Below are 14,769 nucleotides of genomic sequence, written 5' to 3' on the forward strand. Positions count from 1 at the left end.
AGGATATTTTAAATTTAATTTAGCAGAATATAAATTAAACATTTAAGAAGTAAATTAAACTAAACAAATTAAAACTGAAAGAGCAGAAAGGCTGTCACCGACGGTTTTAGATTTTGTCACTGAGCTTTCCGCTATTTTTTTTCAAAATGGCTATCAATGATTAGTTGAGGGGATCGTGGCGACTTTCTAAAAGAGTACCAATAATTTTCTTTCAAATTTAGCTCATCTTCGGTAGCTCGTTTTCCAGGGATTGCATACGATCCTTCAAAACTGTGATCAACTGTACTGAGTGATATTTAAAATGGCGGGGACATCCGGTACATATTGCAGTTCGACAAGCACTCATTATTATCCCGCCGCGCAACAATTCCCGAAAATTATCTACATCTTTGCATGTGTTTTCAACTTGATCATCTCAGTTTCATCAATTCTGGGAAACGTTTTGATCCTATTCGCACTTCACAAGTGTCAGTCTTTACATCCTCCATCAAAAGCTCTGTTATGTAGTTTGGCTTTGACTGATCTTTTCGTTGGACTGGTTGTTCTTCCACTGTTTATTGCTTATTACTTGATGATCATTTTGGAAATGCCCACTTATTACTGTGTTATTGCTATCACATATGGGAGGACATCAACCTTTGTTGTAGCAGTTTCGCTTGAAACCATTGCCACAATTGCCATTGACCGATATGTCGCTTTACGTCTTCGCTTGAGATACCGTGAATTCGTGAAATTTAGACGAGTTGTTTTCGTTCTTGTTTCTGAGTGGATGTTCGCAGCAGTTTGGTCGGGAATCTGGTTTTGGAATGCTCTGGCCAATATGATTTCTGGGGCAATCGGTTTGTTCGGTTGTTGTCTCGTAACACCTTTATGCTACTTTAGAATTTATCGCGGTCTACGGCGTCATGCTGGCCAAATTCAACAACAGGTGAACTCCAGTAGGTCAACCGACTTAAATATGGTTCAATATAAGAAAACTGTGAATAACATGCTGTGAATTTATGGTCTTCTTCTTGTGTGCTACATTCCACACTTTACATCGCTGCTTGCAGTACTCACCATGGGACTTAACGACTCCACTCGGTTTGCACTACATTTTGGTGTCATAACAATTTATGTTAATTCGTCTTTAAATCCTATTCTATACTGTTGGAAAATCAAAGAAATAAAGGAACACGTCATTGCTGATTTAAATGCACTTCGTAACTTATTGCTAGCTTCATTTGGTTAGGCAAACTAAAACTATAACTATTTTTGTCGTTACATTTCTTCCACCAATGCTTTCATTTTGTCATCAGTTTCAAGAAACCGAGCTTATCAACAGTGATGAACAATACCAGTTAATAGGAGCCACTGCGATTATCGTGGCTGTTCGCCTCAAGGACACTCTGAAAACTTTTCCGAGACCGGAAACCGCGCCAGAAAAGCCTCTGGTACCCAGGGTAGGGAGATTGTTACCACGCGTGATTATACTGGCGCAAACAAGTTGTCAGTTCTTTGGTATCACAGAATCTGGAGAAAAACAAACAGAAACTAGCAAGACTTAGTTCAAGCGGCATTTGATATAAAAGTTAGAAAATAACGAATAATTATTTAAAGGATAGATGCGTTTATGCTACCATTAATTAATTAAAAAAAATGCTACGCTTTTTTTGGTGGCTGTATTCTTTGTGGTATGGAGTAAATTCTGGTATTTCAGGTTCTGAAGAATTAAGGATGATAGCTCTATAAACAAAATAAGTAATTTAGGGCATTTTTCTTGCCTTGGTAACTAAATTTAGATGCGGGAATACAAATATTTTCTGACACTTTTCTAAGATTGATTGTGCGTTAGTCACCCTCAAACCTTCACTCAACTCATAAGTATCGCGGCACTTTCTTAAGGGTCTGCGAAAAACAAGGGCATCTTGGAATTACGAAAGTGCTCGCTTTTGCTATTTGTTTAGTATGATAACTTGAATTGCTCTCTTTATACCCAACTTTCTCCCTTTACAGTATACAAATGTCAGGTTACTGTAATTTTACTGGCATGTAGCATTCATCGTCCTCAGTAGTATTGTAGGAAGGCTTTAGTCCGTTAATTTGGGAGGAATCTCATTATCGTGAGGAGGAATAAATTAAGCAGATGATGTCATGAATAAAATGCGGTAGAATTAATTAAGCTGTTGGTCATATTATCTTCCATTTTATTTTTGTCGGTATAACCAGTTGGACCGGTTTTTCATGTTCTATTTTTATCTTGACTGGAATAACCGATTCGACAGGCTTCATTTTATTTTTAAATAAATGATGTAATAATTGCGAAAATGCTCAATTTATTACTTAAGCATCAGTTCCTGTTGTTTTTCATTTTATTCGAAGTCACTTACCCATTCCGTCTGTAATTTCGCAAACGTCTTATCGCGTAAATGATGCACTGCGCGTGAGTAAACACTCCTCCTCCTCCTCCTCCTCCTCCTCCTCCTCCTCCTCCTCCTCCACTACCACCACTACCACCACAATTCTATGGTTTTCCACCACCGCTACCACCACAATTCTATTGTTTTCTACTGCCACCACCACTACCACAATTCTAAACAATAGAACTGTGGAGGAGAATTGAAGGAGGAGGAGGAGGCATGGAATTGTGGTGGTGGTGTAAGACAATTGAATTGCTTATATCGTGCATAGTATACGTATCCTCAATCCAGTGGAAATCCCTAACAGAATATGTATAAGGATGGAGCTGGAGATATAGCGACACTGTTATGTCGTGTTTCTCTAATTTTGTCTAATTTCATGGATAAAATACCAATAACTTTTACTTTAATTTTCGTATGAAAAGGCGAAAATAAGGAACCATGAACACGTACAGCGTTGATCAATGCAGTGAGCCTTTTCGAATTTCGTCAAGTTTTTTTTCTTAAATAAAAAATTAACTTTTGTAATGTCAGCTGCAAGTTTTTATGTTTAAACGCACATGCAAGGAAGTGGCGAGAGCACTTAAGTGCGCTTTAAAAGGCGAAATTATGGATAAATTAAATTCTGAGTCAATCATTAATTTTCCTTATTTTCATCCACTTTACAAACATGTTTAAGACAATAATATTAAAACAACGGCGTCTAAAACAATAGATATTTTTTTATTGAAAACACGTACTTAAATAAAAAAGAATCATCAGAATAAAATTGACATAGCTGTCGCGGCTTCCTTTAACTTATTCAAGTTTCTCTAATCATAATGTTAATTTGTCAGCTTCTTGACATTTAAAAAGTTGAAATTGTCATTATTTGATTGACAGTACTTTTAATTTTTAGTTTTGAAATAAGATTTTTCGTCAATATAAGCGCTGCTTATACTTTTCTAACGTCATTTACCTGACACCTCAAAACGGCAACTCAGCACGTAGGCTGTCAAATCTAGATTGCTAAATAAATACTATTCGTCATTAATTTTTGTGTTAGGTTGTTATTATCTTATTTATGGCAACAAAAGATGTTTAAAATTTTGTAAGGGCAATAACTTTATCTCTTAGTTCTTTGATCTTCCAACAATATAAAATAGGATTTAGAGACGAATTACAGTAAATTGCTATGGCGCAAAACTGTAGTGCAAACCTTGTAGAGTTATTGAGTCCTGCGGCAAGTATTGCAAGCAGCGAAGACACGTATGGCAAATAACACACAAGAAGAAGTCCACTGATCCATAGCGTGTTACTTACAGTTTTCTTGTATTGAACCACATTAAAGTCGACCCCCGGTTCACTGGAATTCCTCTGTTGATGAATCTGTGCAACATGGCGGCAAAGGCCACGATGAATACTAGAGTAGCACAAGGGTGTTATGAGACAGCAACTAAACAATCCGACTGTCCCTGAAATCAAGCTGATTTTTAAATTCCAAAACCAGGTTCCCGACCAGATAAATGCGAGGATCCACTCTAACACGAGGATGCAAACAACTCGTCTAAGTTTGACAAGTTCTCGGTATCTCAAGCGAAGACGAAAGGCAAGATATCGATCAATGGCAATTGTAACGATTGTCTCAAGTGAAACCGCTCCAATAAAGTTTGATGTCCTCCCATACGTGACAGCTATAACACAGTAATACCTAGGCATTTCCAAGATGATCATTAAATAATAAGTTATAAACAGGGGAAAGACTACCAGTCCAACGAAAAGATCCGTGAAAGCTAAACTGCATAACAAAGCTTTTGACGGAGAATGTAAAGTTTGACACTTTCGAATAGCGAATAGGATTATGGTGTTTCCAAATGTTGATGAAACTGAGCCGATCACACTAACAACACAAGCAAAGATGTAGATAGTCTTTGGGAATTGTTGCGCGGCGGGATAATAATGAGTGCTGGTAGAACTGCAAAATGATCCTGATGTCCCTTCCATTTCGGAAAGAAATATATTTATACAGATTGCTATTGTCCCTTAACATTATGGTAATAAATATTTGGGTTTGGAATTGGCAACCAAGCCTGAAATATCGCGATGAACCGGCTCCAGTACTTCCGTTCTTATTCGCTTAAACCAAACACCGTATTACCACAAACGCGTGGACTGGAATAAGCTGCTTAATGCTGTGTTGGACATCAATAATAGATGAAAAAAGCATTTTTTCCTTGCTCAACCAAACCAGAATATCCAGCTATCCCGGGCGTGCAAATACTACAGTGAACGGCATCGAGGGTACCAAATGGGGAAAGGCCGCTGAACGTAACAGTGGGTCATCAGAAGTGTCAAAATCGGAAGGAGTAGAACTTGTGGCTCTTCGATCTCTTCAATACCAGCTGGAGAATAGGAAGGGCTTTCCCACGATTTTAAGGGTGCACTCATTGTTAATATTAATATACGTACTCCCAAATCAGGCTAAAAGAGGCTAAAAGCAATAAAAGTCGGCGTGGTTTTATCACTGAAAGCTTTACAACGTTCTCCTAATGATTTACATTATCTAAGAAAAGAAATAAAGAATAACGTGGCAAAAAAATCCTAATTATGCAAATGAAATACTCTTCAAGTCGTAGAGCTTAAAGTCTTTAATATCATTACGCTGTCATTCGGTAAGTTTATTAAAGCCAGCTCTAACAAAGCTTATGCCCTTAGTATTTGCACAAACAGATGCAACTTAGGATATATATTTCCCGTTTATACTGAGTTATGTCATTGGCGCAAGGACCACCTTAAATTAAATTGAACGAAGATTAATTGAACACGATATCCATTAAAACAATGTATTAAATTGAAAAAAAAAAAAATTGGTTAACCAATGCCAAGCCCTTAAGCAAGAACACTCCAAACAGAAAGCCTCAGCGTCATTCCGTTTCAGAATTTATAACTAGTCTTTCCTGTCATTAATCGAGAGGCATCGTAGCGATCTTCTTCAAAGACGCGAATGAACATTAAATCTCGTCTCAACAAGGTAGCTGGTTTCCTTGGTGTTACAGGCATTTCTTAAACACTGTTAATCAAGATCTACAAGAATTACATCGTTCTTCTAAAACGGCGCCGATTCTCGAATTATTTCGCGGTTCTACTAGCTCTCACTATTACCCTGCTACGCAACAATTCCCGAAGACTATATACATCTTTGCATGTGTTGTAAGCGTGGCCATTTCAGTTTCATCAACTTTTGGAAACACTGTGATCCTATTCGCTCTTCGAAAATGTCAAACTCTACACTCTCCATCAAAAGCTCTGTTATTTAGTTTGGCTTTGACGGATCTTTTCGTTGGACTGGTTGTTCTTCCATTTTTTAGCGCTTATTACTTGATGATCATCTTGCAAGTGCCCAGGTATTACTGTGTTATAGCTATCACGTATGGGAGGACGTCAACCTTTATTGCCGCAGTTTCGCTTGAAACCATTGCCACAATTGCCATTGATCGATATCTCGCCTTTCATCTTCGCTTGAGATACCGAGAACTCGTGAAATTTAGACGAGTTGTTTTCGTTCTTGTTTCTGAGTGGATCCTCGCAGCGGTCTGGTCGGGAATCTGGTTTTTGAACTGCTGATCACTACCATAATTGGAGCAATTGGCTTGTTCAGTTGTTTTGGTCTCATAACACCTTTATGTTACTTCAGTATTTACCGTGGTCTACGGCGTCATGTTGCACAAGTTCAACAACGGCAAAACTCCTGTTGGTCAACCGGCTTTAATGTGGCCCAGTACAAGCAATCTGTAAATAACATGCTGTGAATTTATGGTCTTCTTCTTGTGTGCTACATTCCACACTTTACATCGCTGCTTGCAGTACTCACCATGGGACTCAACGACTCTACTCGGTTTGCACTACATTTTAGTGCCATTGCAATTTATGTAAATTCGTCTTTAAACCCTATTTTTTACTGCTGGAAAACAAAAGAGATAAAGGAAAAAGTTATTGCTGATTTAAATACACTTCTTCACTTTTTGTCAGCTATATTATATAATATAACTATATATATTAGACAAACTAAAACTATGACTATTTTTTGCTGGCATTTTTCTTCCAGTTTTAATGAAGCAGTAACAGTTGCACTTGCCGGAAAGTTGTAAAAACTCAATGCTGTCATTATATAGTCAGTTTCAAGAAGATGAGCTGACTAACAGTGATGATTAATAGATTTGGATGATCGAGGCTTTTTCAGTCCTTCAAGGACACTCTGAAAACGTTTCCGAGACCAGAAAGAGCACCGTAAAAGCCTCTGGCAGGAAGATTGTTATCACCCGTAATTTATACTGGCGGGAGCAAACACCGTCAGTTTTTTGGTATTACAGAGTCTGGAGACAAAACTATATAAAAGTCAGAAAATAACAAATAATATTTTACAGATTCATTGTGGTATTAAGTTGCAAGCGTAGAGGTAACAGAGGTTATTGTGGGAAACATTGCGATTTTGCAATGTTACAGCGAGATCGATGAGTCAGTGTGGTTTTCGCGCCGAGATCAACAACTGACACGCTTTCATTAGAACATGTAAATAGGGATAACATGGCCAAGCAAGATCCACTCCAGATCTGCACTCAAGTCGTACACCCTCTCAAAGAGGGAAGCAAGTCATTTCAATACAGCAGAACCTCGATTTAACGAACCTCTTTGTAACGAATTCGAAGTGGGAGTCCTCGGTATAACGAAACCTCGTTATAGCAAACATATTTTGCCAGTCCCTTGGCCTTCTTTTATATAGAGGCTTCACTGACTGCTCTGACAAAAATAAGAAAATCAGGCTACCACACTGTAATTCAGAAAGTGTATTAAAAACAGATCTTACAAAGCCTAAGTCTTTTGTGTTTGCACAAGGGAAAGATTAAATTTGAAAAACAATCTTCTATCAATACTGAGTTATTTAAATGCCAGCAAAATGCCGGAAGGATATTTCAAATTTAATTTAGCAGAATATAAATTGAACATTTAAGAAGTAAACTAAACTAAACAAATTAAAACTGAACCGGAGCAGAAAGGCTGTCACCGTACGGTTTTAGATTTTGTTGCCGATCTTTCCGATTTTTTGTTCAAAATGGCTATCAATGATTAGTTGAGGGGATCGTGGCGACTTTCCAAAAGAAAACCAATAATTTTCTGTCAAATTTAGCTCATCGTCGGTAGCTCGTTTTCCTGGAGTTGCATACGATCCTTCAAAATCTTTGATGGCGGGGACATCCGGTACATATTGCAGTTCGACAAGCACTCACTATTACCCTGCCGCGCAGCAATTCCCGAAAACTATTTACATCTTTGCATGTGTTGTTAGCGTGCTCGGATCTATTTCGTCAACTGTAGGGAACATGTGTGAGAAATGGACACTTTATTCGAAGGATTATTAATGTTCAGATTTTCAGTTCTTTGGTATGTAGAGACGTCTCTGACAGACAAACCATTAATTCCCAAAAAGGAAAACTTGGTTCAAACAGCACGTTTTTTTTTTTTCAAAAAAAGTGGATTAATATTTACCGACTGGCTACGTTTCAGAAATAACTTCTATTTCGTATAATTGATGGTGGCCTCTTAACTTGTTTTAAATAACTTTGAAAATGTGATTATCGCATCTACATCATTGAATAATAATTGAATAAATATCACATTACGATAACCTTAGTGCCGGGAGGTAGCTTTCTTGATACTCCGTTACTGAATAAAGAGTAAGTTGTTAAACATACTACTTGGCCACTACGGATTTGAATAGAAAACCACATCCAAAACCAACTTAAAGAGCATGCTCTACGTCAGTCTTGTTCAGTTTATGGCAGATATGATAATCAATGTAACTCGGATAGAGTGTTGGTCCCAGACCGGACCAACAGCCAGGGTCACGTTAAAATAACTATGCTGCCTTTGCAATGAAATCTGCAAAACCCGTAAACCGTTGGCCCCTCTCTGCACCTTCAGTGCCACGGTCAGCATATGCATGCCACACATTTATCTTAAAGAGTAGGGCATGGAGTTCCCGTTGTTGTGGTCTAGTCTTTGCCCGTTTTACTGTGGGCGTACTGTTGAAATGCTCGGAAATGTTAGCTATGTAATTTAAAAGTTACTCTTCAAATCCGAGGGTTAAATAAAAGTGATGCATGTATATCATTTTAAGGACCACCTTCGTCCACAAAACGGCATTGATTTAGCAAATGAAAAGGCGATAACTGTGATTCTAGCTGTTTTAAAAGTAGTTGAATACTCACTTTAATCGCTGTTTTCCAAATATCTCTTCAAGGTTTCAAGTAATCAAAATATCTTGGGTAATGGAAGTTGAAATGGACGTTAAAAATTTGTTGTCGTTAGGAAGAGGGACAAAGGGATCGGGGGAATAGAACTGAGGAAATGAATTAAAGAGAGAAAATGATTTATTTAAAAATGAGATTTTTTAATAATATTTAATACAATGGACTTCAAGAAGCATGTGTTTTGTTGTTGCGTATGATATTATCCCCCTCCCCTACCCGAGCTAAATTTATCTATTATACACACACAAACGCAAACTATAGTCCCATTAAAAAGTATGAGTATCAAGGGGTATGGTGTACTGGTTTGAGATCTCGACAATATAAAAACTAGAATATCCAAAGTGAAAAATGTTTTTATTCCAACGAATCTCGATTATACAGTGATATTGTTTATTGCGTTTCTAATTTTATGTTATAGTAAAGCAGTCGTGTTCAGATTTATTACAGGTCATCGTCGTCAAGAAAGCAAAGACAAAGATGATGCATCTTGAAAACATAAATCTTTATTTTTTCAATTTTTTCCTTGACCATCCTTGTTCCTTTCCCTTTCGATTTGTTATTTCTCATTCAGTGTTTTCCTCTATCGATAACTTTTTCTTGTGTTTTACTGAGATTTAAAGATAATTTTGCACATCACAAACATGACTTAACTTAATTTATTACACTACTGGGGGGGGGTTATTACACTTCGGCCTTCGCGCGTGGTTAATAAGATATATACATATCGTGCCATGATATATATTTTTTATTATCTTTTTTCACAAATAATAATTCAAAAACCAAAGGTATCTCACTTCCCATGCATTGGCAGAGATAAGTGCTGGTTTACGTTACATCAAATAAAAAGTGCAAGTTCTAAAATCGAGTGCCAAATGCTATTGTAAATAATTCCTAATACTCACAGGATTCAAAACATTGAACAGTTCGCATGTCACCGAACGCCACCCGAAATTTTCATACAAATGTGCAATATCAGTGCGAAGAGTCTCGGACGCTATCTGATATTTGCTTTTCCAGACTACACTTGAATCATGTAATCATCTACACAAATAATCAGCAGTATGTAGTGCTCCTGTTCGTGTCTTTCAGGTTATAATTAAAACATTTTTTCTTTGTGTTGTTATAATGCTTTTTGCTATCGTACTTCCTTTGATAAGATTTAGTTGTTGTAGAAATCTAACGCATTTCCTTGTTGATATATGTTTAAATGAATTTTATACATCAAGTTTACATATAGCATCTACCTTGAAAAAACAGATTCAAGTTTTTGATGCTATATTGTTTTATCTGTCAGCATCTTTAAAGGAATTGACACTATCGACCTTCTATTGCAAGCAACAATTTCCTGTTCACTTGGCTTTAAGATAAAGGCCTCTTTCATTTTTTTTTCTTAATAAATTTATCATTTCATCATGTCCCTTATAGTTTTGTAAGGCTACCTAAACTATTTTCCGCTGCGGTATATTGACAATATTTTTTATCGTCACTCGAAGTTTTGTTTAAATTGTCCTTTGATAATAGGAAATATTTTATTAGAAAAATTGCTCTCAACCTAGTAAAGTAAATTTATGTCCTGCTGCCGTTATGTGACAACTATAACACTTCTTATGTCAATTTACGTGGTGTTTAGAAAAACTGGGTAGCGCAAGTAGAGTGAAAAGATTAAATTTCTGATACTGCTTATAATGCAATCAACTTTTTTAAAGGTTCTCGTAACAGAGATCTAGTTTAATTCATTGTTGATGTATTATTTGAAAGCGTTATTTGAAATATTGCATTGCAGCTTGTCAGAGGCATGCCCAGCCTTTGATAATCTACTGTACCCAGTGTACATGAGATAATAAGAAGTTGTATAGCGCACGCAAAAGAATAATAACGTTTCCTCTTAATTCTTTGATCTTCCAACAATAAAGAACAGGATTTAAAAAAGAATTAAAGTATGTTGCAATGGCGCTAAAATGTAACGCAAACCGAGTATAATCATTGACTCCTGTAGCCAGAATTGCAAGCAGCGATGATAAGTATGGTATGTAACATACAAGAAGAAGTCCAATGATCCATAGCATGTTATTCACAGTTTTCTTGTATTGAACCACGTTAAAGTCGATCGCCGCTTCGCTGAAATTATTCTGTTGATGAATTTGTACGAGATGACGACGAAGACCACGGTGAATACTGAGATAGCATAGAGATGTTACAAGACAAAAAATGAACAATGCTATTGCCCCAGAAATCTTGTTGATTTGCTGATCCCAAAACCAGGATCCTGACCAAAATGCTGTAAAGAGCCACTCGATAACAAGAATGAAAACAACTCGTCTTAGTGTCACGAGTTCTCGGTATCTCATGCGAAGACGAAAGGCGAGAAATCGATCAATGGCAATTGTAGCAATGGTTTCAAGTGAAACTCCTGCAATAAAGGTTGACGTCCTTCCATATGTGACAGCTATAATACAGTAATACGTAGGTATTTCCAAGATGATCGTCAAGTAGTAAACAGTTATCAGTGGAAAAATGACCAATCCAACGAAAAGATCCGTCAAAGCCAAACTACATAACAGGACTTTTGATGGAGAATGTAGAGACTGACACTTGCGAAGAGCGAAAAAGATGACTGTATTTCCCAAGGTTGATGAAACTGAACAGATCACGCAAAAAACACAACCAAATATGAAACAAATTTTGGAGACTTTCTGAGCGACGGCGTAATTTTCAATATTGGTTGGACTACAAAATGATTCAGGTCCCCCCGCCATTTCAGAGGGATATTTAAAGCAATCGCTGTATTTCTTTTCTCCTTCCTAATTTCCTTCTTTAAGGATCCGCAGCCAATCCAGAACAGCGAATAAGTGGGTCTTTTCATGAGCTGTTGCAACAAATGCATTACTTGAAAGTGTTGATTAATTCTTTAAAAAATTATGACTGAACTGTCACTGACCCTACGGTAACATCCGCCCATAAGTAATAGTGTCTTTTCTTTGGAAGAAGCAATTAGCCCCCCAAACGCCGGAGTGGTTGAAATTTCGCGGAAATGACATTTTCCCAAGATGGGGCACAAAAAAGTCACAATGGCCTCCTTTAATTTGGCGTAAACCAATATCTGTTATTTGTTCGCGGCCATTGTCTTGTTATTTCCAATTTAGCAGCTTCAATTATAATTTCACCTGGATCGCTCGTTTTTTTCTTGACGACGGACTCGCGCGTTGCCATTTTAAGCAGTCCTTTTCTATGTTAGCAAGCCTTTAACACATTTGTAGAAATATTTCTCTCCTTTTTTTTCATTTGTGAACCTCGACTTAATCGCGGTCCACGTGAACTAAAATTCGAATAGGTCAATATTATTCCTACATCTAGACTTCAAGCTTATTCAAAAACAACTATATTTCCAGTGGAAAATGTCAACATATTGTAACGAAACGGAGTTTAGCGCACGAGAGGTTAATGTGCACGAGCTTGTAAAGACAGTTATATTGCGAAGAGTACGCGTAGTGAAGTCGCATGCTAGGCATAAATAGGACTTACGCTTCCCGTGTTGTGTGTGTGTGTGATCATGAGTTATACTCGGAGTGCAGTTGTTTATACTCGCAGTGTTAAAACAATAAAAGTAATTATGGACGAAGACGATCGTTACAATAAAGTTTCAGCTCATAACTAAAATTGTCCTGTGCATCAGGCGCAGCTAGAAAAGGTGGAGAGAAGGAACATTTGGTCGCTATGGCACTAAAGCAGTTTCTTCTAGCTAATCATGTAGATTAACGTTTATCCAGTAGTTCAAAGAATATATTTCCGCTTTAATTGCTGATAACTCAAAAACGCGCTCGGTGAGCCCCTTTTTTGATGGAATAATGATCAGCATGTTAAAATACAACTTTGAGGTTTTACGGAAGGAAAATTGGCGTTTTCGTTCCAAGTGAAATTGTGTGAAAACCATCAATGGTAACCACAATAAAGTATATATTTTATAAAGCTTATTGAATAAACATTGTAATTTCGGAATTTTGTTTTGACCATACAGACCATAATAAGTAACGTCAGCATTTTGTTTGCAATTATGATGTTGCGCAACATAACGTTTATTTGAGAACACATTTACGTGAGAGCCTAAACTTTTATGTGGAATTTGATCTACATATAATGGTCTAAAAAACGGTGTCTAAGATTTTTCTTTTCCTACTCCATTAATTTTTTATAAACTTTTAAACTTCAAAATTGCGTTTTTAGGCCTTCTTTAAGATTAAAAATGCATAAAAAATAATGGAACAAGAAAAGAAAAATCTGCGCAGAATTTTACACATAATTACCGCTCTGCAGTTGTTTTAGCAATGATATACATATAAAGAGTGCTTATAGGCTTTATTTTTTTGACTGAATAAATTTACCTCTTCATACCTTTTGTTACCCTTTAAGCATTTTAGATCCACTTAACACGTTTTCGGTTGTCATATATTAAAATTGATTTCTAGTATTAAAAGTAAGAATAAGGTCTACCTTCCTGACTACATCAGTTCAAATGTCATTTATTAACTTGTTTAAGAGGCTGTACAGAGTACAAAGTCTGAATGGCTGATATCATTTATTGTTCAGACTTCTTTAAATTTATGGCTGGAATGAATATTGGAAAAGTTTACATTGCCGCAGCTTTTGATAATCTACTGAACATGAGATGATATGAAGTTGTACAGCGCACGCAAAATGGCAATTACTTTCTCCCTTAGTTCTTTGATCTTCCAACAGTACAGAACAGGATTTAAAACTGAATTTAAATAAATTGCAATGGCGCTAAACTGAAGTGCAAACCTGGTGGAGTTATTGAGTCCCATGCTGAGTATTGCAAGTAGCGATAAAAAGTATGGCATGTAACACACAAGAAGAAGCCCATTGATCCATAGCATGTTATTCACAGTTTTCTTGTATTGAACCACATTGAAGCCAACCGCTGGTTCACTGGGATTCTGCTCCTGGCGAATTTGTGCAACATAACGGTGAACACCACAATAATAACTAAAATAACTAAAAGATGTTATAAGGCAACAGGTGAACACAACGATTGCCTTGAAGATAAAATTATTTTGTCCATTCAAAAACCAGGATCCCGACCAAACTGTTGCGAGTATCCACTCAAAAACAAGGATGCAAACAACTCGTTTAAGTGTCACTAGTTCGCGGTATCTCGAGCGAAGATGAAATGCGAGATATCGATCAATGGCAATTGTGGCAATGTTTTCAAGGGAAACTCCTGCTATAAAGGTAGATGTCCTACCATATGTGATAGCTATAACACAGTAATGCCTGGGCATTTCCAAGATGATCATCAAGTTGTAAGTTATATACAGAGGAAGAACAACCAGTCCAACAAAAAGGTCCGTCAAAGCCAAACTACAAAGCAGAGCTTTTGATGGAGAATGTAGAGATTGACACTTGCGAAGAGCGAATAGGATCATAGTGTTTCCAAAACTTGATAAAACAGAGCATACCACGCTAAAAACACAGGCAAAGATGTAGATAGTATTTGGGAATTGCTGCGCTGCGAGGTAATTGTAAGTGCTGGTAGCACTACATCGAGATCTGGATATCCCTTCCATTTCGAAAGGGTCAGGTAAACAGATTTTCTTTCCTTCAGATTTTTGTAATAAACCTCTTTACGATCGCCAGCCAAACCAGGACAACAAATAAATGGATCGATCATGAGTTGTTAAAGCAAATGCATGAAGAAAACAAATTAAGTGACCATACATTCTTTTTAGATTGTTGATTGAACTGTCACGGACAAGATGGGTTGTCTTGGATATTGTGAAGTTTACTGCGAATCGCCACAAAATTTTAAGTTCAATCTTCAATTATAGCATCCTTCAATAGTCCGTGGTCTGTTGTCTTACTACCACTTCGAAACTTCTTGCGTTGATAAATGATTTTTAGGTATTATCCTTCAGGTTGCATGAGTTTTTATTGAAGCCTAAAGTCACGGACGAATAGATGCATGAGTGTAGAATTGTCCCATTTGTCACCTTTGTCAATCCATTTGTCCCATTAACAATTACCCCCGCACGGTTATTGATGCTAAGCTAAATTGGCTAAAGTAATAA

The 14,769-nt window shown here is 37.0% G+C and overlaps 3 protein-coding genes and 2 pseudogenes across 3 annotated transcripts; 2 read left to right on the forward strand and 3 right to left on the reverse strand.

The window, feature by feature from the left end:
• The first annotated feature begins 174 nt into the window (after positions 1-174).
• Positions 175-1,396, forward strand: LOC144641880 (adenosine receptor A3-like; annotated as a pseudogene).
• A 1,778-nt stretch (positions 1,397-3,174) lies between these two features.
• LOC144641881 (adenosine receptor A2b-like) lies at positions 3,175-4,415 on the reverse strand. The gene has a single exon (XM_078500890.1). The coding sequence runs from the start codon at positions 4,380-4,382 to the stop codon at positions 3,480-3,482; it is 903 nt and encodes a 300-aa protein (XP_078357016.1). The 5' UTR covers positions 4,383-4,415; the 3' UTR covers positions 3,175-3,479.
• Positions 4,416-4,567: 152 nt separating this feature from the next.
• Positions 4,568-6,526, forward strand: LOC144642237 (adenosine receptor A3-like; annotated as a pseudogene).
• Positions 6,527-10,335: 3,809 nt separating this feature from the next.
• On the reverse strand, positions 10,336-11,783 carry LOC144641882 (adenosine receptor A3-like). The gene has a single exon (XM_078500891.1). The coding sequence runs from the start codon at positions 11,440-11,442 to the stop codon at positions 10,501-10,503; it is 942 nt and encodes a 313-aa protein (XP_078357017.1). The 5' UTR covers positions 11,443-11,783; the 3' UTR covers positions 10,336-10,500.
• A 1,526-nt stretch (positions 11,784-13,309) lies between these two features.
• On the reverse strand, positions 13,310-14,311 carry LOC144642115 (adenosine receptor A3-like). Its single transcript, XM_078501106.1, has one exon. The coding sequence runs from the start codon at positions 14,266-14,268 to the stop codon at positions 13,336-13,338; it is 933 nt and encodes a 310-aa protein (XP_078357232.1). The 5' UTR covers positions 14,269-14,311; the 3' UTR covers positions 13,310-13,335.
• Between the last annotated feature and the right edge of the window lie 458 nt (positions 14,312-14,769).

Source organism: Oculina patagonica, chromosome 2, assembly GCF_052425735.1.
Source record: "Oculina patagonica isolate OP01 chromosome 2, crgOcupat, whole genome shotgun sequence".
NCBI classification, from domain to species: Eukaryota; Metazoa; Cnidaria; class Anthozoa; order Scleractinia; family Oculinidae; genus Oculina; species Oculina patagonica.